Below are 27,191 nucleotides of genomic sequence, written 5' to 3' on the forward strand. Positions count from 1 at the left end.
GATCCTGCCCAAGGAGGAAACTGAGGCAGAGGTGCACTAAAATAGGTAAGTTTAGTGTGGTTCAATACTTCAGGACCAACCTCTGCCCCTTTACACCTTTCCCAGCCCAACTTCTGCCATGTCCTGTGATTGAACGACTTATTTACTATTTAAATAAGAATTAATCTTATTCACCACACTGCCATTAACATAATCTATTAAGAAATGAGGGCAAAATTTCCCCTAAAACTTACATTAAAAAACGCATCCCATGTAACTTCAAACCCCATGAAAACAGAAAATCAACACAAATTTTAATATTTATATATTTTAAATCAAAACACAATTAAATATAGTATGTTTTAAGTACATGAATGCTTGGGTATGAGAGAAATAAGAGGTGGTACATAGTACCAAAAACCTATACACAGCCTTTTCTGCTTTTTCATAACAATACAGTGTGTCTCTATACAATCAAATATTGCAACAGAATAACACTTTCTAGTCAATCAAGATATTCTGAACATTGGAAATGATTTGAGTTCTTCGCATAGTGATTTCTTTGCACAAGTTTGAGGAGAAAAGCAATCATTAGAGTTAAAAAAAAGACCCAAAATAAAAGTGTTGTATACTAAAAATGCAGCAGTAACATAAGGGTGAGACACTGAGTACTTCTGCTACCCTGCAAAATCGATTTGCTGGGGGGAAAAAAGGAGGTGCTGTGTAACATGGTAAGTGTGGACAGTGTCAGGAAGAAGGCCAGAGGTCATTAAAAACTGTTTATCTTTGTAAACCAAACATCTGGAATTAGATCCTACGTTGGGTGGAGGACAACAAGCGACGGAGAGTGGCAGCAATTCCTTTTTTCCTTGCTCGTGGATGGTGAGGACAGGAGTGGGGCACTGCAGGGTCCAAGGTGGGAGCAGAGGGGCTGCAGGACCAGCCTTGGCTCTGCCCCGAGGAGGAAGCAGGGGAGATGTGTGTGTGTGCAGGTGTAGGAGCTCAACAAGGAGGAGTTCCTGACCCTTCTACACTGCCTTCAGAGTTAATGCAGTTATGAAGTAAAATACATTTATCTTACACTTGAATACTCATCTATTTCAAGTAACGGAAAATTAAACTTGAACTTCCCAGGTCATTCACTGCCCATGGATTTGCCCCACAGCCCTTCCAACTCTGTGTTTAAAAATTACAAGCAGTAGAACCAGAAACTACAGCAAAACCTTCCCCTCTGTTATGGCCTCTGTGTCCCATTGCAGATATTTTGCTTGAAAGTCTTTTTTTGAGACAGGGTCAAGTATTTGTGAAGTCAATGACAGTTCCTCAGTGACACATTTGTAAACTGCATCTTCATCTCAGAACCATCATTTCTGTGAATGCCACATACACCAGGCAGAAGTGTTTCTTCACTCTCTACAGTGGAGGTCCAGGATTGCTTCTTCTTCATTTTTCCTCAGAAACGAGAGGGATTCCAGTGGTTGGAGTAACAGTGCTTTGTTTTTATTGGCTGTGTTAAAGAATCCACCAATAGGGAAAGTTCACTCGTTCTCAAAGTGGAAAACCAGATTTCCTGTCCTGGAGTTTCTAAAATCATAGCTGGAAAAGGGAAAACCAGTTAATTTTACCCTAAAACATGCAAGGTAACTGTTCAATAGAAAGACATTTTGTGCTTAAAAACATTGAAGCCAGGTTTGTTTGAGTTTCAGGGACAAAAAAGCTCCAAACCTAATCCAAACACACTCAGCCTTTTGATTACTTGCTTAATTGAATCCAGAGCATCTGCAGTCATTTGAGAATTCTAAATACTGTGCTGAGTGACCTTTTCATCCAGGCAAACTGGAATTGTATCACTGCAGCCAAGCCATCAAGTAAAGTCATTGTACAAGTTATTTAAATGTTACTGCTCTATTAGAAAGAAAATAATCAGTGTTCACTCCCAGTGAAACTATGGATCCACCCATTTGGACCCAAAATCTGGGCTTTGGCACATGTGCACTTTCAGTAACTGAAAATAATGCAAGTTAATTTTTACAAACTTACATGCCTGAAAGTCAGAAGTACCAGACATTAACTTGGTAACCTGCTGTCACCAATATTTCACAAAATCCAACTGCTGCTTCAGAACTGGGGTTTTTACACAGAGAACACATGAGCTGTACAACAACAGCCACTAAGCAACAACACAGAAACCATGCACAGGGTGAAAGTCTGGAGACAGAAGTGTGCAAATGAGAGCACCAATGAGAAATTCACAGCTGCTAATTTTTACTGAACTTCAAGCAGAAATGCCACTACTGACTAAGAGGACACAGCAAATGTGAGCTCAAGGCAGGAATCACACTTCATCCTGCAGCACAGATCACCCTTTTAACTAATTAGGCAGTTTGGAGACTCAAACCAAGATAAGTTTAATGCTTGCACAGGAGAACCACCACAGGCATCTGCTAAGAAATTCCTACATCACACATAGGCCCAAACACAACCTTTGTTTCTTCCTCTCATGCTCTGCTGGTTTGAACATTTTCCAGCGTGGGTTTCAGCCACAGGAGGAAGGCAAGAGAGAGCTCTGCTCCTCCCACAGCCTGGCTGGAGCCAGATGAAGGCAGCAGCCTCTCCACCCCCTACCTTGGTGACCTTCTCCAAGGGCTGCTCACACTGCGCCTGCTGCATCACGTCGTTGACAATCATCTTTGCTATCCTCCAAGCCATCTCTTCTTGAGCCTGAAAAACACAGCCCAAAACACAGATAGCCTCAGGTTCTTCAAAGACAAGCACAGTGCTCTCAGCACAGCCTTGGAGTCAGGGAAACCTTCACAACTCCATAACTGTATGAACATATCCTCCCTCAATGGAAATGCACCTGGCTTCCAAGTGTTAATTTCAATTATTGTACCTAAGGCTTGATGCAATTTCCAAGAGAGTTAGTGGAGATTTTAGATTTATCCAAGCCCGTCAGAGGGGAAAAATGCAGCCTGGAATCCATGTACAGTGGTCACTCAAACAGCACTTCCACCCCTACTTACAGATAAATAAAACCACAACAAGAAAAACCCTGACTGCAAGCACACACTTAATTAGTTCAACCAACAAGCACTGGCAAAGAGCAAACCAGTTTCACACATACATGCAATCAAATTATCTTTAGCACAAAGAGTCTCCCTGTTCTTGGTGCGGCAAAAAGACACTCAGAGATAACAGGCAGGATTAAGAACATCAATGCTTTATTTCTCTGAAGTATGAAGTCACAGGAAGAACATGAAAGGGGACATACCTCATCTGTATTTCCTTGAACCCATTTCTTCATTGCTTGTGAAAACATGGACCCTGGTTGAGATAAAAACAGCAAGCAAGGTATGTCAGCAAAGTGAGGCACAAAGCTGATTGCTGTCACCCTTCTGAGGTTTGCTCTGCTGCCATTCAGGACATGGAGGGGTGGCAGGAAGGACAAGGGACTGCCTGAGCCTTCCCCAGAGCTCAACAGCAGCAGCTCCCAGCCTGGGTGGGAAGCTTGTGGAGAGCTGCAGCTCTTTTTCTTCTCAAGACCAAAGCTTGAAGGGTTTGATCACCAGCTCAGCTGCTGACACTTCCATCCCTGCCAGGTTCCACCGACAGCTCCAACTCCCACAGGCTGCTCATCCTCCCTGGAGTCCAGCTGGACCAGAAAAGCAGAATTTGGGTAGGAAACTGGGCCAGAGATGGGTTTTACCTCACTACAGGCCAATCCCCACAGAATTTCTATTTAGCTTAAAACAGATCTGGAAAGAGTCAAACACTTTGCCTATCTTAACTCCAGCAGGGAAGAGAGCAGCTCTGCAGATGTTTGCAGAAATGGAGAGAAAGAGCAAAGCAAACCTTTTGATTTTTTGACATCGGGCTCTGGTTCAGATTCTCTGATGAACTGCCCCAGGTCACTGACTCTTCCAAACGTCATCTTCCTGAGGAGAGGAGTGAAGAACCATGTGGGTGATCAAAAGAACTCTGGCATTATGGAAAGCTGTATTTGGCTATATATTGGCTACATTTTGGAATCAAAGAGGAACAATAACTAAGAGGAAGAGAAAAATCAATTAGAAAAATATTTCTGTCTGCCATTTTGGTCAAAGAAACATTCACTGGGTGTTAAATCACACTATTGAAATAAAGTTACTGTCAAATATTAAGACATGGACTAAGATCTTGTATTTAGGCCTACTCTCCATGCAGGAGGACACAGCAAAAATGAAACAGAGGTGAAACATGTAACCAGAAAGGAAACAATACACCAAAATGAACCTTACCCTGCATATGTTCGTTGATACAAAGATTCTGGATCCAGACTTGCAGCATCTACAATTATTGCTTCATCAAAATTTTTCAGGATTTTAACATTAGCCTTTTTGACATTGGACTACAAATAAAAATTCTAAGTATTAGTGCCCAATGCAGATAACTACCAGCTTCTTAACAAAAACCTGCAATTTTAGTGCTTTTAACACAGATAAACCTCCATCAAGTCTCTAAGCAAGAGCATAAAAGAATCAGTGTGTCCACACAGCCTTGAATTCCCAACTCACAGGACACTGTTGTTAGCAGAGGATGATAAAATTCTGTGGACAGAGCCAAAGACACAAAGCTCAGGTCAGCACACACTGCTCAGTTATCAGCTCAGCAGATCCGTGTGTGCTCACAAATCATTTGTTGTGAGTCTGGAACATCCCTCCTGCTCTTGCTAAGCAATTCCCAAACACAGATGCCTCCCCCATGCACAGAGAACAAATTATTTATCTTCTGGCCTGGAGTATTTATATAAGATTATGAATAAAAAGCCAAGGAAACATCAGAGCAACAGCAGGGAGGGCACAACACACAGCACTCCATTATCGCCTCAGCACGGAACAGGAACACCAATGGCAGCTCCTCTCCTGCTGCTCTTTATGCAAAAATATGCAGAGGGCCAGAGATTCTCCTGTTCACACAAGCAGGAATGCTCACACAGAAAGCAGCACCTCATCTCCTAAATTGCCCAGCCAATTACCAGCAGTTCCTCCTGCTCAGAGGTTCAAGCAGCAGGAGGCTGCAAGAACACAGATTTTATTCCTCACTTCACAGCTAGGGGAGGAATATTCCCTCCTTGCAAATTAGGAGGTTTAAAAATAGCACAAGCAGGTGGTACAGCAGCTTCCAAGTTGCTGGAAAGCCAGGACATGACTAACAGTGGTGTGGATGCTGGGTTTGAAGCTCAGGGCTGCCCTGCAGAGTTCAATAAAAGCAGCAGTCACTTGGCTCCTCTGCTCTCAGCTGGGCTTGCAGTTTCCAAGCTGTCCTGGTTACAGGTTAGCCAGAATCTGCTCTGTGTTTGAGCAGATTGATGCCTTCAGCCCTGGAAATGAGTTTACTCTTCAGGACAGAAGATTTGGCGCTTTAAAAGAACTGAGCACACAAAACTAGCATATTTATATTTAAATTTGATAGCATATTCACAAGTGTCAATTTTTACCTGAAGTTTTTAACTATGGCATTGACAAAATAATGTTATTTCTAGTAGCATGCATTCTTAGGTATTATGGCATCATAAAAAGTCTTCAGTAAAGCAACTTAATAAAGACATCACTGATGTAAAGAAGTAACAGCAGCACAAGGCTGTGGGTACAACAAATAGCAGAGACACTTCTGACAGAACTGAGCTGCAGGTAGATTAAACACACCCTAACACAGCACAGGTTTTAAATGGAAGTGGAATGTTTTTTTCCTTGGATATTGACACAGGAAACCCAAGGTGGTACCTGGGAGGCAGAGCCATCCGTGCTCCCTATGGAATCACTGTCAGGAGAGCTGCCAGGGCCATGGATACTCAGTGCAATGTTCCCTCCTGGGAATTCATCTCCTCGTACTGAATGGATGAGGTCATTCAAGTATTTGTAGTAAAGGTTGCTGGACAAGAATCCAGGTAGGAAAACCTGAGAGATGGGAAAAGTCTTCTTTAATTAAGGCTGGTCTGCATAGTTAGAGAAGAGCACACAAACATCTCAGTCCTTGTGTAGATGGAACACAAGTAAAAGCATCCATGCATGGAATTACTGTGGATTAGCAACAACATTGCTTCAAGTTTTAATCCTACACTGCAAAATGAACAAACCCAACTGCCTATTAATGAAATCCCCCAGAAAATGGAACTGAAGTTCAGGGCTTTTTTCCTCCTCTAGAAACTTAAGCTTGACAGCCCAACAGGCTTTACAGTTATTCTGTTCCACTGTGCACAATTCTCTGCAGCTCCAGAATCAAATAATTCATCTCTGGTATCTGGGTATCCCAGAGTTACATTATTAACCACAGCACTTGTATTAGACTTGCAAACAACTCCTACTAAGAGGAAGGAAAATTTTCCAAAGATACAAAATAAACTGTTGATAGCAATTCACATGGGAGGAAATTCTGTTACTTCCATTAAACTGCAATAATCACCCAATGAGACAAACAGAGCATTAACAGCAGCAGTGGGTGGTATCTTCAAATCAGGCAGGGGAAGAGTCTGGCAGATTTTCCTGAAGCTGTTCTATTATCCAGGTAAACAGGAAATCAGTAAAGGAACAGCACAAATCAGGGCACACTGTGGAGCCCCCACCACCCTCACTGAGTGTGAACCCCATTCTGAAGGGGGATCAACCCCAGCCCACTCTGGAGGATCTCTCACCGTCTCCATGGTTGTCCAGGCCTGCCTCAAGGGAGTGGTGAAGCAGTTGGGGAGAGGCCCCCCCTCCCTGCAGATGTTGGATTCAATCTCCAGCCTGACAGAGTCATCAAAGCCCAGAGGGTGCGTGGCCTGCAGCGAGAAGTACCTGGGCAGGGCAAGGAAACAACACAAACAGGATTTGCAAATCTCTGCAGTGCTCAGTGCCCACCCCAGACACTGCAAACACACTGTCCTCACTACTACAGGTGAGACAGAAACAGTCTGAGAGCCCTGCCCTGAAACACAGGTGAAAAACAGAGAATGGGAAACAGGAATGGAGCAGGAAACACCCAGAACTCCAAAGCAGCTTTGGTTCTACTGCTGCTCACATCCTTGCAAACTGAGTGTAAGGATGGGGGAATGATTGATGAACCTCTGAGTGAAGCATTTGCTTCCTCTCCAGTTATTATTTCTTCCTTGGATAAGAAGCTGTGGTAGAGCCTCACACTTCAGCTTAAGAACAAACATTTCCTGGAAGCAGTTCTGCTGTCTCTCTCCCAGCTGTCTTATTGCTAAAGTGAAGCACAAAGTGCAGGAAGAAAGTTCCTCTCCTGAAAGTCAGATGCTAAAAAGGACCTGATTGCTTCCTTAAAAAAGGAAATATTTCACAATACTAACAACAAGCAGTAGTTGGCTTTTATTACATGTGAGAAGAGTTTCTACAGCCTACTTTATATGGATAACAGTATCTGAACATTAAGGTTTTCCTGCTGCTAGGCTTAAATCCCTTCCATTTTCAAACACCAACCCATCAGCTTAATACTTCCCAACCAAACAAAACCAAGCAATCAAGTCCTGAAAATCCTGAATGATGTTTAAGAATGGAATCCTTGTAAGGATTTCTCCTCATGTATATAAAAAAAATCAGTTCATGTGTGCAAACACATCAAAAGCCACCTTGATAAAATGCACCTCAGCAGACCAGCCCAAGAATGCAGAGAAGTTCCTTTTGCACAGCAAACACAAAACCACAAGTACAGAAAGAAAGGATTGTTGAGCTCCCTCACTTGTCATACAAAATCATGGCATCATTCTGTGCTTCTTGCCCATCATACTGGCCTTCTTTGGCAGCAAGCTGAGACTGGAAGTTATCTGCTGCCAACCAGAACTGCAGCACATTAACTGCATCTTCCTTCTCCATGTACTGCAAGGGAAAGCACAAAAACAGGAGATTAAAGAAGTCTTAGCAAGAAACTTTTAATGATTTTTTTAACTTCCTTCTTCCCATTTAGAAGAAGAAACATAGGCCATATATTAGCGATGCAAAATTGGGCCCAGTATTTTGAATTTCTGTTTCAGACAGATTTAGCCTGCTTGGGGGGAAAAAAAGAGAGAAAAAAAAAAAAGAGAACTTCTGACATTTCTTTTCTGTACTTATTTTTACACTTAGTTTCCAAAAACTATTTGTCTTGTCCTAGGACAGGAAGCACCATTTTCATGCTGCATTTAGCTTACACTGAGCTCAGCACATTGTCTCAGCTTCCCAAGCTGCAGTTTCAAACTACATCAGCTTGTCAGACTGTCAGGACAAGCGTGTCAAGAGCTGACTCCTTAAAGGTGCAGGAGCCTGAAACTGTGATATCTTTTATTTAACCTATCACATCACTAAAGGTGCCCTCTCCCCATAGCACTGTTTATGATTTGTTATCTGCAATCCAAGCTTTTACAGTCACTACAAGGTGAAGATCAAGATAATGTCAAAGCTTCTGCAAAGCAAAGGGACTCTGAGAAGCACTCACTAACTGAGAGGAAATCACAACTACTCATTCCACAACACAATGGACAGGTTTGAACATTAGAATTAGTTCTATGTGAGGGCAGGAAAAAGTTCAGTGCATTTTCTCTCAGAAAAAAATACACCTTGGGCTTTTTATTGTATTTAGAATCATAGAATTAGACAATTGTTTGGGTGGAATGGAACCTTAAAAATGATCCAGTTCCACGACAGGGACACCTTCCACTATCCCAGGCTGCTCCAAGCTTCATCCAGCCTGGCTTTGGACACTTCCAGGGATCCAGGGCAGCCACAGCTGCTCTGGGCACCCTGTGCCAGGGAACAATTCCTGCCCAAATCCAACCCAAAGCCATCAAGGAATGAACAGATTTGTTCCATCTGCTAGAAAGGGATCTAAAAGCAAACCCAAACATTGCCACTCACCTCAGAGAAGTAGAACAGGGCTGACTCACAGAACAGAATGTCAGCCAGATACACAGTCCCACTGGTCAGCACCTCAATCTGGTATTTACAGAAATGGTGACTCCGCAGGAATTCACTAAAGTGCCTGCACAGACAAGGGACAGTCACTTATAGGGTCAGCAGCACCCAAGGCACCCTCAGAACCCATCAGCCCTTGCCCAGAACTCTGATACTTTTGGATGGATAAAAGCCAAACAAGCAAGAAACAGGGCAGGTTTGTAAATGGCACAAGAAGGAGATAAAGAACACAAGAGTGTGAACAGCCAAGTTCAGCAAGAATGGATTTGGAGAAGGGATCTGAGCAGTTTGAAATATAAAATACAGCACAGAAAGTGCTGATATGGTCATGTCTCCATAAACATTCTTAACAGAACCTTTAGGACAAGAGACACAAGAACCCAAACCATGGCATCAACTTACTCTTGTTCCATTGCATTGAACACTATGGACTGGGCTGTAACAAAGCAGTTGGGATCCACCTGGCCATCCTCCCCACAGATCTTTGCTGCAAAGAAAGAGCAGGTTAATTTTAACATGGATTTGGCTGATGGAGCTGGAAGGCAGAGCAAGGACTGGTTAATGAAAGACTGCAGTTCATATCCACCAGAATCAGCTGGTTCTGACTGAGCAAAGAGCTTTCAAGGCTGGCCAAATAATAATAACATGGCTAAAGTATTTGATTGAGACTCATCTGGACCCCCTCCATAATCACCAAGAATTCCTTCCCTAATTTAAACAAAATCTCTGAAAGTTTTCATGAGGATATTCACAGCACTGCTGAAGGTCAGATCCACTGACACTTGTAATCTCCTATCCTTTTAAGGCTGCCTTTAAAATTCATAAAAATAAAGATAAAGGCAAATATGTGACATATAAAGACATTTTTATGGGGACAGAGCAGCTCTGAAATGAGGAAGCAATTATTAATTCTTACCAACTATGTCATTTCTCATTGCTTCTGTAATAGGGATTGGTTTAGCAGCATCTGGAGAAATATATTTGGTAAAAGTACTAACTGCATCCCGTTCTATACCTGCAGGGAAGAAACACAGAATTAAACTTGGAATTCCTTGGAGTGAGTGAGTAACAAATATTGGCTCTTCAGAAAAGCAGCTGTCTAATTCTCAGTGATGTTTCCACTGCAGGATATTCATATTCTGCCCCTGACCAGCTGCAGGGACTGTGTGATCTCCAGTCAGGTCACAACAAACCCAGCATGGACTGAGAGGGAATAAAACAACACAGCTCCAAATTTTCCCTACCAGCACACAAGGCAGAACCCACTTCCTCAGCTGCACACCACAGTCCCAGAAGCAACAGCTTTCAGGCAAGTGAAATTCCCAATTTTTAGCTCTCATCACAGAGAAATCACTTGCATTATACAGGAATTACTAGGAAAAAAAAATCTTAAAATGATATGCCTCAAACAAGTTGTGTTCTTTTCACATCATCTTTTGAGACTTGGGACTCTGCAAAAATTTACATTCAAATTCTTTTCAGAGTTCTCAATAAGGACCCTGTGTTTTCAAATTCTTTTTAGACATCAGAAAGCAGAGATGCTTTGATGATGAAAACATCATTTTCCCTGTTTAAGTGGCTTTGGGGCTGAGGTTATGTATTGTGGAGGCACATGACAAATAACTACATGAGAAAGACAAACAGCAAGAGAAAGGGATGCAACACTAGGAAACAGTTGGGCAAACAAAAGGAACCAATATGAAGAAAGAAGTGTTTCCTTTCTGGCTGCAGACTTGCACAAATGAGGGAGGACTGAGTAGATGCAAAGTAGAGAAACATGTTACTGTGCATGTAGCTCACTACCAAAAGGAAATATTTAATTTCATCCTTACTTCCAGCAGCCTCTGAAGAGGTGGAATCCAAATGACAACAAATCAGTTACAAGGGAAGGAACTCTATCAAATAAATCCAAGAACAAAAACAGTACATTCCACACATAAATCTCCACAAGTCTCTTGCAACCACTACTTACGTCACTTTATGTAATACAGGATATTTACCTTCCATGACAAGTGAATTATCCATTCCCAGCCCCACCATCCAAACCTTCTGCAATTCTTTTAAGGTGAGATGGATGGGTGAGGGAAGAACTGGACACAGCAATGTTCACTCAATTTCTTATGATTACCCATGGAAGAACAGAACCAACCTAAGCTCATTGAATACACAATAATTTTGAAGTCTCTTCAGCAGCTTTTTTATTTTTCAACAAGTCAAACAATACACAGCTCAAACTGACCAGCATCAGTTAACATCAATAATACATAAAACTTTCTTCCTTGCAACATCAGGCTTGCTAAGAGCCTGAGAACTGAGGCAGCTCCCTGCACAAAAACCTTCATTTCCCACCTTTCCAAGCAAAGGGAACACACAGCACTTACTTTTCATGAGTTTTCCTGACAAGTCCTTTAGTGCAGAGGAGGGGCTGTTTCTATTTGATACTGAAAGCTTGGAAGATTCTTGCTGATCATCTGGAAGAGGGGGAGTCCCAGGCTCTGCTGTGCCCCGGGGCAGAGCCCTGGTGCCGTGGCTGTCCTGCCCCAGCAGCCCTGCATGGTTCTGGCTGCTGGCAGTTCTGTGGGGCTTGGAGAGCTCCAGCCTCTCCTCCAGGCTGGCAGCAGGGGGAGAGGAGCCCAATTCCTGCTGCTTGCAGGGGGACACTGGCTCTGCCAGCGAGCTCTGCTTCACCGTGTTCAGGCTGTGGGCGCGGATGCGGGACCACGTGGTGGAGTGGAAGCTCTCGGCCTCCAGCCAGAATTTCACCAGGTGCTCCATCCTGCGCAGCTCCATGAACTGGATGAAGTAAGGGAGGGCTACACTGTCCTGCAGGACTTGTTCAAGGGTCTTGGAAAGGCTTGATTTGGTCTCTTGAGCCTGGTAGTTCAGACACGATCTGCCTAAAGGAAAACATGAAAGGGAGTGAGTCCATATTGCACCACAGATGTGGGGGTGGGATACAAGTGTCCTGTAATGCAACTGTGAGGAGACAATTCCAACACAATGCCAAAATACAGGAATTAAAGTGTGTTCCCTTCAATTCCCTCCCAGGGTAACACAGATGCTGTTATAACAGCAGCCACACTTTTATTACCTATTTGTTTACCTGAAAACTAAGGGATGGTGAGTGCACACCACCACAAAATAAATACACAAAATAAAAAGAAAAGTTGGCATTCTTAGAGCCTTACCTAAGTCTCCAAAGTGAGCAGCTTCCATGTGACTTGGCTGCTTCTTGAGGGCAGCTGTGCGGCTGCTGGAGAAGGAGTCCATGTTGGCAGAGATGGCGTTGATGGCCACATGGCTTGGTCCTGCAGCCTCCAGCAAGGCATGATTCCTGGTGCTTCTCTGGGGGGAATGTACTGGGACTGGAGCTGCAATCAGGACAGGAACTGGTAAAGCACAAGGACCCCAAGACCTCTTCTAAACATTGCCCAATGCTGAGCACCCCAAAATACACCAGGGAGCTGGCAAGGGTCAGTCTCATTAGAACCTCACTGTACCACTGGGTGTCATCTTTGATCAAGGGTCTGATTAAAGACCACGAGTTTTATTATTGCAAGAATAAATTCATTCCTACCCACCTCTTTTTTCCTTATTCAGCAGCAAATCAAGAGATGCCACATCCAAGTTTACACATTAAATACTCCTGAATCTTCCTGCTTCCTTGATAGCCACTACTGTAACAACTTTATACTCTGTCAACAGTTTAATTTAGTTCCAATGCTCCTGCCAATCCATTTTCATGCCTGTTTGAAAGCTAAAATGTGTTAAAAAATCCTGAGCTACAAAGCTATCTGTGAGGTTTAGTAAGAGTTATTTCTCAAAAATATTTTTGTTGCTTCTGCTTGGTTGCAAGAGAAAAAAAAAAGCAATAAGGAAATACCTGTGATGAAACCCAGGTTATAAACTTAACCCCCTCTGGCTGTTTCAGGACACAAAAAAGAACAAACAAGAACTTCCTCACACAGAACTCTGCTAATTGTTAATTGATGACAGAGCTAGAAAAAACCCCAACCATGCTGACAGCAGATTCCAAAGCTCTCAGGAAGCTGTGTTGGACGAGGATGTTGTGCAGGGACATCTCACACCTGACTCAAAAATAAAGCACATCAGGTGAGCTGATCCCACACTTCCAGGGATGTGTCCCATCAAGGTGTCAGGCACCTTGGGCTTCATGACTTCCATGCTGCATCACTTTCTTTTTATTCCCAATTTTATGACAGCAGTTGACAATTTCACACTTAGATGTCACAGATACCTCAGGAGCAATGGAAACATTTAAATTATTGCCCAGTGCTTGTGCAGCTGCAGGATTGGACATCAAGACACCACTTTTGCTTCTTACAAAGCCCCTGGGTGTTTCATACCAGCAATAATAGAGAAAATATCTTTTTTCCAAGGCCAAGGGATGGCAGCAGCAGGAAAATTTGGTGGAGGTCACTTGTGTAGAGCCAGAGTCACGTTCCTCATAATGCTACAGGCTATTAGATTTAAATTTAATTTTATATTTTAGACATTTGAGAAAAAAATGTTCTATTTTCTCGAAGGGTCAAACAAAGGTGCTCTGTGCTGCAGCAGCTCATAACATGCAGTACTATAAATTTTCAAGTTTATTTTTATTTTCAGGGTGACCATACCAGTAATTGCACTGACAGGTGAGCTGTGGCTATGAAATGGATGCAACTCACTGTTTCCTGCATTTGATTTGAAAGACAGACCACCAAGGTGAAAAAAGCCTGTCATTTTCTCCTGATGTGCAGATAACACATTACCAGCACAGAAACAAGATTTTGTCTGAGGGTATAAAAGTAACAAATCAGATTCTGGCATTTACCTCATCTCCTTTCAGTACTGCAAGAAAACCTGAAAGGATCAGCAAACTTGTTTTCCTACAGTTTATAAATCTCTATTCCACCAAGATCTTTTCTCCTTTCCTAAGAGATTTAGGAGCAAGACCTCTGCACCCCACAAAGCAGCAAGGAATGGCTCCTTCAGGATTGGGATCCTCAGCTTCACAAACCCCAAAGTTAAATCTCCAGCTTTTTCTGCAAATCAGCCACAGAGAAGCTGCACTTTGCAAACTCCAAAGGACACTGCACCTGAGCAAGGAACTGCTGGATAAGGAACAAGCACTGCAAGGTGACTGGAGTGCCTGATCACTTTGCATTAAAGCTCATGCCTGACATAACTTAATAACCTCCTGCACCTACAGATTCAGCAAGAGGAGGAGGAAAGATTAGATACTATAAATAGCCAGAAACAGAATTAAGTTGTGGGTTTGATGCACAGGTCAGATCTGTGCTCAGGAGTAAGGAATGATCCTGATGGGGAAGATAAAAATGGTGGATGATGGCAGAGATCTGAATTTACAGACAAAAGTTTGATCTTACTTTTAATTGCTTTCACATCTGTGGTCTTTTCTTGTTCTTTGCCTTTCACTGTAAAATACAAGGGAAAATGTTAATGCTATTTTGGGTAACTAATGGCATTCACCTGAGAATGGACAGAGAATCCCCAACATCAGCAAGTATCAGAGGCAGACAGAAACTATAATTTTGTTAAAGCTGGTTTCTCATTTAAATTGCACATCTAGTAACTGACAGAGGCTTTCAAAGCTTTTCTGTTGGCTTTCAAAAGCAAAACCTTATCATCCATTAATTAAGTTCCATGAAATAGAGTCTGTTACATTTCCATGGAGGAAGATGTTTGCTGTCTATAGATTAAAGCCACATTCAGGGTGACTTTATTAAACAGCATGAACTGGGAAGAGTGGGAAAGGTGTGTTTTAAGTGTAGAGCACTGGCAGGTGCTCTCTGTGAACCAAAAATCACCTTAAAACAACATTTCCCTTGTGTTCCAGGAACACCCAACACTGAGATGTGGGCTGGCTCTGGCTCCATGGAGCTGCTTCCATGCACACGATGGGCGCCACAGAAATGCTCTGGAAACTCCCTGCAAACAGTTAATTCTCTCACAAATATTCTTGCTTAATCATCATGAAACCCCGGGTGAACAACTGATGGGAGATAACAGTGTAAAAAGTTGTGATGGAAAAGCGCCCTGAGGATTTATTTTTTTAAAATATTACTATTTGTTAAAGGAAGCTCCTAAAGGAAGTGAAGGAGGAGATCTGTTCAAAACAAAAATAAACCCAAGCAGCACATAAACAGGATGGCAGAGAAACAAATTGGAGAATGTGATCTACCAGGGAGGCTGCTCCAGGCAAGGATTATTACTACAAATAGGTCATCCCTGCACACCGAGCGTGGAGCCCTTCCTGAGGTAAGCACAGGGCACAGCCCAGCACAATCCCGCATTCACATCACAAAACACATCCCAAAACCCACCCGAAGCGCTCCCAGCCCGACCTGGGCACGGGAAATATTTCAGAGGAGCGCTCCGGTCTCGGGTTACATAATTGCCCCGGGCTCCCCTGCGAGCCCCAGCGCTGCAGGGCCGCACACGGCGGGGAGCTGCGGCTGCAGGAGCGCTCGGTGCGTGTGACAGCGCTCAGGGGACATCAAACAAGGAGGATTCTCCCTCCCCACGCCGACCTGCACCGATGCAGCAGGAGGGTAACCAGCCTTTACATAACTGAGCTGATGGACAGGAGGGAAATCAACCGCTGTGAGCTCTCATCCTTCCCAAATCACTCCAATATTTCACCAAACCAGTTCCTAGCTGCCGGCAGCAATTCCTGGGTTTCACACAGCTGCCCTCCATAAGCCTATTTTCAGTTTAAATACCTCAGTTCCTCCCTAAATACCTACTTACAACTGGAAATACCAACTCCAGGCTCGTGTCCCAACCCTTCCCACACAGGCTGCTTCTGTCCCCAGCAGCTCTGAGCACGACCAAGCGACACCAGTGACAGGAGGGGACAAACCCAGCTCTGATCCAGGACAAGCCCGAATTTCAGAGGGTGAAGTTTCACTACAAGAATTCACTTTCACTTCCCCCAGAGAGCGGATGCTGCGTGGTGCCAGTGTGAAACCAGAAGGAACCACAGGACAAGGGCTGAGGGTGACATTTCCCGTGGCCAATCCCATTCCAAAGGATGCCAAAGCAGCACGTGACATTCCAGAGCTTCAATTCACATCGAGAAATGCTCTGAACAAACTCAAAAAGCGTTCACAGGGCATCAACAGCACACAAAAAGCAGGGAGATCCTGCTGAGGTCAGCCAGGCTGTGGCACTGCACGTTATTCCCAAGATATCCCCAGGGATGAGCTGTTCCACTGGCAGCAGTTTCATAACCTGCCCTCAAGCACCCAGCTCACCTGCTATACTTTGATTTCTCAACCCATTATCCACCCTCAGTCTGCCAGACCTTTATTTTAAGGCCCAGGCTATAAAAACACTTCACCCCTGGTTTTGATTTTTCTACAGGTCAGTTGCTTTATGATCCTTGCTATGGTTTAACTTAAAATTAATTTTAATTTTTACCCACTGCAATATCCTCATAAACAACAACAGCTCACCCCAGGAACATTGGTGTTTGTAGGATTGTGGCCTGCACGTGGCCAGAGTTTTATCCTAACCCTTAATGTGCTTTTCTCACAGCTCCAGCTCAAATGTTCTCTAAAAGCCACACCTAAAACGGAGATCACACCGAGCAGCGCTTCATGCACAGCCCTGATGAAAGGTTGCTTTTCTCCTCTCCTTCCCAGCGTCTCTCTCTCGGGCATTTAGTGCTGATTTGCCTCTCTGACCAAAGATCCTTTAATCAAAGGAACACAGATCCTCAATTACACTTCTCAGATAATCAGAGCTTTCATGGCTTTCTCCCTGAGAAAGTTTCCTCACAGGCTGACCTTGTCCCTGTGATCCCACGTCAGGATAAAACCTCAGCTCCACAATTCTCAATGAAGCAGCAGGAGCTCCTTTTGAAGACCTCATAACCACTATCAAAGCTTTATTCTGCAGCTCAACATTTGTATATAAACACCCCAAAAAGGATTATGGCACTTGCAAAGCCCTCAGTGCCTTCCAGACTCTTCAGATCTGCTAAGTTTAGATTCATTTCTTGCACAACTGCTGCACTAACCTCCCCAACGAGTGACATTTTCAGTGCTGCTGCTTTGGCTGAGCAAGATTCAGAGGATGTGAGAGCCAAGAGCATCTCCATCAGCCCAGGCACCAGGTCCCTGCCTCCCAGGATGTGCATTTTGGGTTCAGCAACCCAGAGAGGCTTTAGGACAGCGCTGCATCAGGAGATCAATGGTTGCATTGCTCGAGCGGCAGCATCACGAGGAAACAGAACTTTCCCAAGGGCCCTTCCTAAAAGGTGCCACTTTCAACAAAAACCACCCAAACCACAGCTGGGCAGGCTGAGAGTGCAGAGCCCTGCCTGCAGCACGAGCACAAAGTGCTTCAGAACGCTGCACTCCCAGAGAACACTTAAACTGCGCCCATTTGTGCTGCTGGAGTATTATAAATATTTCAGCAGCCCTCAATTTCCCAGCTTGTGCTCCCTACCAAATCCATTGCAGAATAAACAGCCAAGGACTGCTCTGGCTTTCGCGGAGAGCTCGGTTCCATGAGGTCCCTTTTTCACTGACATTTTCAGCTGCTGCTGTACATTCTCATTATAATTTATACAAAGCCGGCTATGTCAGCGTTGTGAAAAACCATCCGGCAAGGGCTCAGAGGCTCCAACCCTGCACGAAGCGTGGGAGGCGCCCCAGCCCCCTCCCGCCCCGGTCACCGTCCGGAGCCGCGGGCAGCCGGGGCCCGCAGCCGGCGGTCGCTGACCGGAGAGCCCCGAAGGCGGCCGAGCCCGCCGAGCCCCGCCCGGCCCCGGCCCCCCGAGCCCTCCCAGCCCCGCGGGAGGAGAGGACGCGGCGCCGGCACTGACCGTCATTGGCGGGGACGCCGCTCCTCAGGGCCCGCGCGTCCTCGCGGGGCGCGGCGGCGGTGCCGGTGCCCGGAGGGGCAGGGCCGGGGCCCGGCCGCCGCGCGGGGGACGAGCCGGGCGGCCGCCCGCCCGCCGCCCCCCTACCTTTCCGCCTGAAGAAGGACATAGCGCCGGGGAGGGGGCGAGGCGGCCGCCGGGGCGGGGGAAGGCGGGAGGGAGGGAAGGCAGCGCGCCGGGTCCTATGAATGAGGCTGCTGCGCCCGCCCGCCGCCGCCGCTCCCTCCGCCTCTTCCTCCCGCGGCGGCGCCCGCGGCCGCCATGTTGTCAACAACGGCCCCGCGCCCGCTTCCGGCAGCGCCGCCCGCGCGGCACGGCGGGATGCGGCCGCACTCAACATGGCCGCCCCGGCATCGCGCCCGTCCGCCAATGGGGCCGGGCGGGGCCGCCATGTTGGGTGAGGGCAAAGAGCCCGCGGGGGTCCGGGGAGTGGCAGGGTGGCCATCTTTGATCAGGGCGGAGGGCGCCGGGAGGCGTGAGGTGACGGTCGCCATCTTGACTGAGGGCACGGGTGACCCGGGGACGTTGCGGCAGCTCGGGCGCGTCCCGAGGGCACGGGGACAGAGCCCCGAAAGGAGGGGACAGAGAGCCCGAGGGCGGGGGACAGAGCCCTGAAAGGACGGGACAGATCCCCGAAAGGAGGGGATGACGGGCAGGCGCCGTGCAGGGCCGTGAGAGCCGAGGCGTCCTGGAGAGAGACCTCAGGGACGTGTCCTCAAATGTCCCCTTCAGCCCTGGGGGCCGCACAGAGGGGCAGACAGACAGACGGACACACGGACAGCCCCGCCCGGGGTGTGAGGGCTCTGCAGAGCCGGTCCCAGTCCTGCAGCCCTGTGGGCTCTGTCTGTGCGGGACACGCGGGGCCGCGGCCGGTGCCGGAATGCGGCGGCTCCCTCATCCCACGGCCGCTCCCTCATCCCACGGCGGCTCCTTCCCTCATCCCACGGCGGCCCGAGTCCAGCACAGCCAGAAATCCCTGCCGGGCCGCTCTCCACCTGCGGAATCGCTGTCCCATAAGTCAGTTCCGTCTGCGCCCCGAATCCTGCCACAAAAATCCTCTTAATCATCCTCCCGAGGCAAATCCGCTCTTTCCTCACCTGCCCGGGACGTTTGTCACCGTCACACGGCCCTTAGGTTGATCTCTGAGATCTCTTTCTAAAAACTTTACAAACACTTTGTAATGACTGTTATTATAAATTCTGGTTAGTGAGTGTGTGAGAAACTGAGGCACGGAGCCAGAGGGCAGCTCTGCCATGGCCGTGTCACCCCGGATCGATGCAGTGTCACCCTGTGCCGTGTAACTGTCCTGCCCTTGCTGCCTGAGCCCTGCCAAAGTGATGTAATTAATAATCATTGCCTGAGTTTCTGCGCCTCCTTTCATCCGAGCATTCCAACGCTCTTTACAAACACTCAGTAATTAAGACTCATAAATTGTAAATGGCATAAAAGGTACACGGGGATCTTCCAGGGCTGGGATGGAGCCGTCTCCTGGGCGGGATGGTGCCGCTGATCAACACCCTGTAGCAATTGCATTTTCTCTTTTGATATTATTTTTGTTAACTGGTGCTCTTTGATACAGTTTTGTACACATGCCCAGAGGCTGGCTGAAGCATAATGAACTATTCTATATGGTTTCTGCATAATGAATGGAATTATTTAATTGGCACATAACCTCAGAGACTGCTAATAGACTAAAACATTCTGAAGATGAGCAAACTGGAAAGAATGGGATGACTCAGGGAACGCTAAATTAACATATTCTGCCAAAACTTTGCACCCAATCCTCTTGGGTTTCAGGGTATACAGGGGGGTTGAAGAAAGATGCAATGACTGACACAAGAGTTTGACATGAATTACTTTCCCTGGACCAAAATTTTCTCTCATTTTTGGGAATTCAGAAGGGCTGAAGCTCCAATCCAGAGCTGCTCCCTCAGCCTTGGACCTGGATCTGAATGGGAAGTGTGAGTGACAGCAGGTGCTGGAGCATTTAACAGAACATGACAGTTTAATTATCTGAGCAATCAGTTAAATATGACTTCAGGACATGGGTTGGCACACGTCAGAGAAGCTGAGGGACTCCTCCCTCAATGAAAATATTCAAATTAAAATTAAAAAAAGGCTGTCTCAGTGCTTGATTTTTTTCCTCTCCACAGCTAGAAAAAGAAGTAAACTTTAATATCTGAAAAGATCTGAATTGAATAATCATGTTTGGACAGATATAATAAAACAGAACAAGTCTTTGATAATTAATCACAGGGCACTGCTCTGCTCAATTACAGCACAAAAACACAAATCTAACACACATTAGAGGCCATTCCCAAATCTCCCATCTTTGGGACAGTCCATTTATTCCCATGATGTTGATATTCTCTCATATAGAGAATTCTTACTATTTTGGGAACACAAATACTAAAAATTATGTGAGAAAGGACTTTAACAGTTGAAATCTTACTCTGGAATAAATAATAATGTCCTAAACACATCAGGAGTCAAAGTTTCTGTCTTTGCACAGAAACTCACAGCACCTTCAATTAGAGACTTGTATTTTACTCCTAATCTTCTTTTTTTTTTAAATGAGAAAACAAGTGTCTGCATGCACACACAGAATTCCTGGCAGGTTTGGCTGTGGCTGACCTCAGTCCATGAACCTCATGGGAACAGGAGGGTTGGTACCTGTGCTGAGCATTTCAAAGCAGGGAACTCTCCCACGTCCCAGCCTGGTGAAAATTAACTGCTTTTATTAGAACACTGCAATTCCTCCCTGTTTCCTTCCACGGGGCACATTCCCAGGAGGGAGGTTTGTTCAAGCAAGGGGTGAAGAGTCTCTGCCTGACTCCCAGTGGGTGAGTTAAAACTGGAGGTCTGAAGTGTAAAATGGGGTAAAAAGGTACAAAAAAGGTTCACTCCCATCAGGAAGAGCTGCTTGGTGACCTGCAGGTGTGCTGGACAGAGCTCTGAAGCAGCACTGAGCAGCAAAAGCAGAAAATCTCCCTCTCCACGTCCTGAGCTCTTCCCAGCCCTGCCGTGGCTGCTCCTGCAGGGCTGGAGCCGCTCAGGAATTGTTCCGGATCAGGGAAGGCAAAGGGGCTCGCTGGCACCTCCACCCTGCCCAGATGGCACCGCCAGCGCTCTCTGGGACTCACCTCAGATGACCTTCCTCCAATCCACAGTTCTTGCCATTCTATGGCATCATAAATACTTGGAAAATAATAATTTATTTTAACACCATCTTCTGTTTCTCCGTTCTTTTTTCCTCCACCTTTTGCTTTTCTCGATCCCTCAAGGAGTACAAGAAGCGATGCAGCACATGACAGCAGTCGGGTATTTCTCTAAGCCAGGGATATAGGGGTAAAACAAGGGATTTTATCCCTTCAGAAATTTCCCGAGGACCCAGGACGAGCAGCATTTCTAAAAGCAGGACACAGACACACCCCGTGGAGCCCAAAGGCTGCATGAGGACAGAACCGCAGCGTTCCGGGGCTTTGCCCGTGCATTCATTCAGCTGTGGGAGCTGAGGATTTGCCGTCGCTGCCGCAGCACTCCGGGCGCGCACCAGGAGAGGGTGCCAAGCCCCCGGCTTGTGCTGCGGGATCTGCGCTTCCCAGGGCTCGGAGCCCTCTCCTAGCGCTGCGCTTTGAACACCAACCAACGTGCCCTGGATCTAAAGGAAAAACTCTTTTTTTGACCAAAGCTGCCCAAATGTCTTTACCTGTTTCAGCGCCATCGGCAGTAAGTGCCCGAAACCCGCCCGAGGACATTAGCGCAGGATAAAGACATTTTTTGCTACATTTTAAAAAGGATCTGGTTCTTTATGCGGCTGATGGACGTGGGACCGCTCGGGGGAACAGCTGAGCTCCAGGAAACCGAGAAAACCCGTAAGATCTGCGAGGCACAAACATAAACCATCAATCCGTGCTGCGCCGTGAGGTTTAGCAGGAATAAAACCCGATCCATGAAGTTTTTAGAATGACTGTTATAAAAATCCATCTGCACTGGGAGGCGCAGCTTTTACACCTCAAACAAGCGCAGGCTCCCGGGCAGCCGCTGTGCCTCCAGCATCTTGGAGAAACCTGCGGGATGAGAGGATAACACAGCCCGAGCCCCGAGCGGACCCCGAGCCCGAGACCTCCCTGCACGGCGGGTTTCAATCTAAACCTCGGGTTTCAATCTAAACCTCCCTGCCCCGGCGGGTTTCAATCCCCCGCACGGTGCCACCGCGGAATTCCCGCACCCGCGTTCCCCACGAGTGTCCCCGTCCGGGAGAGCTGCAGGAGCGGAGCGGCAGCATCGCCGTGCGCGGGCACGGAGGGAGGGTTAAAAGCACCGCCGGTAATTCACGGCAGGCACAGCCCGACCCTTTCTCCGGCAGCGGGCGGAGAATCGCCGTGACAGCCCAGGAGGGAGCGCGCAGGTGACCGCGCTCCCCCGCCCCGGCTCCCCCGCCCGCCGCGGGTGTCGCAACCGCGCCCGTGCTCAGCCGCGCCCCGCGGGGGGGGCGGCGCAGGGAGCGCGCAGGGAACGCGCAGGGAGCGCGCAGGGGCGCGGGCAGCGCTGCCGGCCCCGCGCCCGGCCCCGCCGGCCGCCCCGCGCCGCCGATGCTGTCGGTGCCGGTGCCGGTGGCGGGCGCGGGGGCGGCGCGGGGCGCGGGCTCCCTGCCCCGCCGGCGCACCATGTGCAGCGGCGTCGGCTGCTTCTGGGCGCTGCTCTCCGCCGGCCTCCTGGCCGCCTGCGCCGCCGCCTTCCTCTCGCCGGCCTGGCTGCTGCCGCCCGGCCGCGCCGCCGCCGGCTTCGGCTTGCTCTGGCGCTGCGCGGGGCCGCCCCGCGGCTGCCACGGCTCCGCCGGCCCCGGCGGCTTCGGAGACATCCCCTCCGGTTCCTGGCAGGTGAGCGCCTCCCCGCCGCGGCACCCCCACCGCCTCCCCCGGGCTCCCGGGAATCCCCCGGCAGCTGCCCGACATCCCGCCTGCCCTTCCCTGCACTCCCCGGCAGCTCCCGTCACCTCCCCGGCATCACCCGTATCTGCTTCTGGCTCTCCAGCATCCCTCATCGCCTCCCCGGCATCCCCCCCTTGCCTGCTTTCGGCTCCCCGGTGTCACCCCATCACCTCCTGGCCTTCCCCCAGACCTGCTCCAGGCTCTCTGCTATCTCTCTGTCCTCCTCACGTCCCTCAGGTCCTCCTGTCGTCACCCCAGCTTCCCTCGTCCTGTCTTCCAGAGCTGCTCCAGCATCCCGATCATCGCAGGCATCCCCTGCATCCCCCTCGAGCATCCTCGGCATCTCCTCGTGCTCTCTCCGGCATCCCTTCCCTCCTCTGCATCCCACCCGATGCCTCCGAGCATCTCCTCAGCACCCCTTGGGTGTCCCGGGATCCCTGTGGGGTCTCGTCCCTCTCTGGGATGCTGGGCTGTTCTCGGGGTGCTGCCTGAACCCCGGTGCCAGCGTGGTGGGCAGTGCAGCCCCGGGTGCCGGTCCCGGCAGCGCCGCGGGGCTGACCCGGCCACCCCACCCTGCCGGAGCCCCAGATCCCCCTCCCTGCCCGGGCAGGCTCCAGGGGTGTGCGGGAAGGACTCGGGGAAGCTGCAGAGGTTTCTGTGCCTCCAGCGGGGCTGAGCATCGCTCCCGGCTGAGTTTGCTGTGCAGGAGGGAGCGGGGAGGTGCTGAAACTGCTGCTCCTGGGACACGTGGATGCAGAAATCGAGCCTGGATGTGGGGGATCGTGGCTGCCCTGGCGATGCCCGTGCCAGGTTTTGGGAAGGCAGGAGGCCCAGACGCCCCATGGGGCTGCTGTGGTGTCCCGGGGTGACAAAGAGCCGCCGGTCACACTGGGTGTGTGCAGGGAGCGCACAAAGCCCGGCCCCGGCATCCCAGCGCCCGCTTGGCCCCGTCCTTCCTCCCTCCTCTCCCTCCGTCCTTACCCCGAGGCTGTGAGTGTGAAATCCCCGCCTCTGCTCGGAACACGCGAGCCTGGAGCCGCTCCAGGTCACGCCGTGGCAGGGTCCCCAAGCCGGGGCAGCATCCCCGGCGCTCGGGGCCGTGCCGGGCACAAAGGGGGGCTGTCAGCTGCTGGATTGCTCAGCCTGCCATGGAGCTGCGCTGTTATCTCTGCCAGGACACCAGGGCTGCGTGTGATTGCTTAAATCCCATCGCGATCCTTAAAATTGGCATTAGAGACAAATATTGTGAATTGCAAAGAAAAGAACCAGCTGTATAAACTCCTAACTATTTACATAAAAAGGTGCAAAAATGCTCTTGTTTCCATGGGCTGGCCTTTGTTCAGATGTTTTTGCAAATGTGATGCAGATAAACAATTCCAAGTAATAACAAACTTTAAAGATAAGAAGGAAGCTCAGCAGTGACTCATTTGAACAAGCCTCAGCCTCTGAAAACACTGAGATCCAGAATATAAAACACTGAGATCCAGAACATGATGTAGCACGAAGTCTCTGAGTTCCTGAGCTCGGGCTGAGGGAGAGATGAATAATCACAGCACCGAGGGCAGTTTGCAGGGCATTTGGGTGACATGTCCGTGTCACCTCTGTTAATACCACCCAAATAATTAATGAACAGCAGCCAGTGCAGATTCTTTCAGAGGGAAGTGCTCCCTCACCATCTTTCTGCCGTGAGGAGGGGGAGAATACCTGTTGTGATGGTTATTTGATGGGCTGGAATGCAATAAAATAGTCCTGACAGCTTTGCTGAGGCAGGCGACAGCTTTGGCTTTCCTGCATGAGCAGCCCGGAGCCCGCACGCCTCGGTGCTCAGCACGGCTCCGAACCCCATCCACGGGTTCAAGCAGGAGATTTCTCTCCGTTCTGGAGAGATGGAGAAATCGTGGCTCTTTTTTCTTTGCTTTCAGAGCCGTGACGTTCATTTCCAATCTTTCAGCGATCTGATGGGCAGCTCTCTCTTTAAATGAAAGCCGAACATGGACAGGAATCTGGGAGCTCCTGAAAAGAGCCTCGAGTGTTTGCTCCAGTGGAGTTTGCTGCAGGAGGGTGGGAGCTGGGGATGCCGGGGGCAGAGGGGCCAAAGCTGATGTGGGGCTCAGGAGCTCTTCTAGAGTGGAGCTGGTGGCACAGCTGGGGATGCTGAGCACACTGGGAGGATGCTGAGCACATCTGGGATGGTGCTGAGCACACCTGGGGATGCTGAACACATCTGGGTGGATGCTGAGCACATCTGGGAGGGTGCTGAGCACATCTTGGCTGGATGCTGAGCACACTGGGAGGATGCTGAGCACACCTGAGGATGCTGAGCACACCTGGGTGGATGCTGAGCACACCTGGGATGGTGCTGAGCACACTGGGAGGATGCTGAGCACATCTGGGATGGTGCTGAGCACACCTGAGGATGTTGAGCACACTGGGAGGATGCTGAGCACACCTGAGGATGCTGAGCACATCTGGAAGGGTGCTGAGCACACTGGGTGGGTGCTGAGCACACCTGAGGATGCTGAACACATCTGGGTAGATGCTGAGCACACTGGAAGGATGCTGAGCACACCTTGGGAGGATGCTGAGCACACCTGAGGATGCTGAGCACACCTAGAAGGATGCTGAGCACACTGGGTGGATGCTGAGAGCACTGGGTGGATGCTGAGCACACTGGATGGATGCTGAGCACACCTGGGTGGATGCTGAGCACAGCTGGGGATGCTGAGCACACCTGGGTGGATGCTGAGCACACCTGGGAGGATGCTGAGCACACCTGGGTGGATGCTGAGCACACCTGGGTGGATGCTGAGCACACCTGAGGATGCTGAGCACACCTGGGAGGATGCTGAGCACACTGGGAGGATGCTGAGCACACCTGGGTGGATGCTGAGCACACCTGGGTGGATGCTGAGCACACCTGGGAGGATGCTGAGCACACCTGGGTGGATGCTGAGCACACCTGGGGATGCTGAGCACACCTGGGTGGATGCTGAGCACACTGGGAGGATGCTGAGCACACCTGGGGATGCTGAGCACACCTGGGTGGATGCTGAGAGCACTGGGTGGATGCTGAGAGCACTGGGTGGATGCTGAGCACACTGGAAGGATGCTGAGCACACTGGGAGGATGCTGAGCACACCTGGGTGGATGCTGAGCACACCTGGGTGCATGCTGAGCACACTGGGTGGATGCTGAGCACATCTGGGGATGCTGAGCACACTGGGTGGGTGCTGAGCACACCTGGGAGGATGCTGAGCACAGCTAGAAGGATGCTGAGCACACCTGGGGATGCTGAGCACACCTGGGAGGATGCTGAGCACAGCTAGAAGGATGCCCACCCGCAGCAGGGATGCCCATCCCTGGGGAACACGGGGGTTTTTTGTCTCGCTGCCGTTCCGGTGTTTCCCCGCTCCCTTGTGCCGATTTGTTCAAGGGTGGGGGAGCGCTCAGTCCTGCAATGATCGTTAATGCCAGTTGTGTGTGCACTTGGGGGATTATGTTAATCGTGCTACAAATGATGCTTTGAATCATGTCTGGAGGTTAATTAACATGCCTTTCTTCTCTTAAGAGGGCCTTCATCTCTGCTTGGAGTTGCTGGCTTTTTTCTGCTTCCTTTCATAATTACTTTGCAGCTCTCTAATATCATGGGTACCTTTAATTTAACCCTGTCAGTGCTGCTGGGGCTTGGCACTGAGCTCAGCATCATGATGGTTATTTGATGGGGTGGAATATAATAAAATATCCCTGGTGGCTGCAGATGTTGTGGACAGGCTGAGACCTTGCAGGAGCTGATGGAAACTGGAGAGGATTTGGCTGGAGCCAGAGAGGAGAAAGGATGGTGATGGTGATATTGCCCAATTTGTGAGTGAGGCCCTTAGGAGCTGTTGTTGTGGGATGACTTGGAGCTGTGAGGGCTGCAGAGGGACATCCCAAGGTGTGCACATACCCTGGGGAGAGGAGATTGCTCTTGGGAGGCCAAATAAAAAAAAACAGGTGAATTTTTGAGCTCTGAGTGGTTTCATAGCCTCTGATGACTTCTCTTTTCTTTTCCCTGGTGCCAGATCACTGTGTATGTGCAAAATAGTGCTTCATCCTCAGCTAATTTATTTTCTCTTTCAGTGGGAGCATTTGGCTCATGGGTTCCTGTCTCAGTGCTGCACTTCGGAAGCTGCTGCTGCCACATTTCAGATTTCTATTTTTATTTTTCCAGATAGTCTCCAATTATTTTCAGGCTTTGCCAAGCATGTAATCTAAAATAACAAAGAAGCTGATCAGCCCATGATATTCAGGTTAAAGCCACATGGGCCATTTGCCTATGGAGCCAGTGATGCCATGCTGGAGCAGAGCCCAAAATAACCTGCTCACGATGGGGGGGGCTTTGCCCAACCCCAGCAGTTCCTTGAGTGGGTTTTTCCTGGGCCTTAAAGCAGGACTTGAAAA

General features: G+C 48.8%; 2 protein-coding genes across 3 annotated transcripts in view; one reads left to right on the top strand and one right to left on the bottom strand.

The window, feature by feature from the left end:
- Positions 1–271: 271 nt before the first annotated feature.
- Positions 272–18,277, bottom strand: AKAP10 (A-kinase anchoring protein 10). Of its 2 annotated transcripts, XM_005493537.4 has the most exons (15): positions 17,761–18,277; positions 14,294–14,341; positions 12,092–12,274; positions 11,285–11,800; positions 9,820–9,918; positions 9,306–9,390; positions 8,847–8,970; positions 7,696–7,832; positions 6,650–6,794; positions 5,742–5,915; positions 4,257–4,366; positions 3,832–3,914; positions 3,251–3,303; positions 2,605–2,700; positions 272–1,575 (listed from the first exon to the last, which is right to left on the bottom strand). In XM_005493537.4, the coding sequence occupies exons 1-15, from the start codon at positions 18,260–18,262 to the stop codon at positions 1,570–1,572; spliced, it is 2,361 nt and encodes a 786-aa protein (XP_005493594.2). In that variant the 5' UTR covers positions 18,263–18,277; the 3' UTR covers positions 272–1,569. The 2 variants fall into 2 exon arrangements, with proteins under 2 accessions (XP_005493594.2, XP_074413116.1); XM_074557015.1 differs by lacking the exon at positions 14,294–14,341.
- Positions 18,278–21,313: 3,036 nt separating this feature from the next.
- Positions 21,314–27,191, top strand: part of LHFPL7 (LHFPL tetraspan subfamily member 7) — a 59,027-nt gene continuing 53,149 nt past the window's right edge. Inside the window, exon 1 of the mRNA XM_074557029.1 lies at positions 21,314–22,700. Coding sequence (XP_074413130.1) covers positions 22,413–22,700 — 288 coding nt within the window. The 5' untranslated portion in view covers positions 21,314–22,412. The remainder of the gene's footprint in view (positions 22,701–27,191) is intronic.

Source organism: Zonotrichia albicollis, chromosome 22 (assembly GCF_047830755.1).
Source record: "Zonotrichia albicollis isolate bZonAlb1 chromosome 22, bZonAlb1.hap1, whole genome shotgun sequence".
Lineage (NCBI taxonomy): Eukaryota > Metazoa > Chordata > Aves > Passeriformes > Passerellidae > Zonotrichia > Zonotrichia albicollis.

Excerpts from the sequence above, each read along its gene's own strand:
- AKAP10 (XM_005493537.4), bottom strand. The coding sequence starts at position 18,262 with ATGGCCACCCTGCCACTCCCCGGACCCCCGCGGGCTCTTTGCCCTCAC. Across the intron at positions 14,342-17,760 it reads CGGCGTCCCCGCCAATGACG|TGAAAGGCAAAGAACAAGAA; the intron begins GTCAGTGCCGGC and ends TGTATTTTACAG. Across the intron at positions 2,701-3,250 it reads TTCAAGGAAATACAGATGAG|GCTCAAGAAGAGATGGCTTG; the intron begins GTATGTCCCCTT and ends TGTGTTTTTCAG.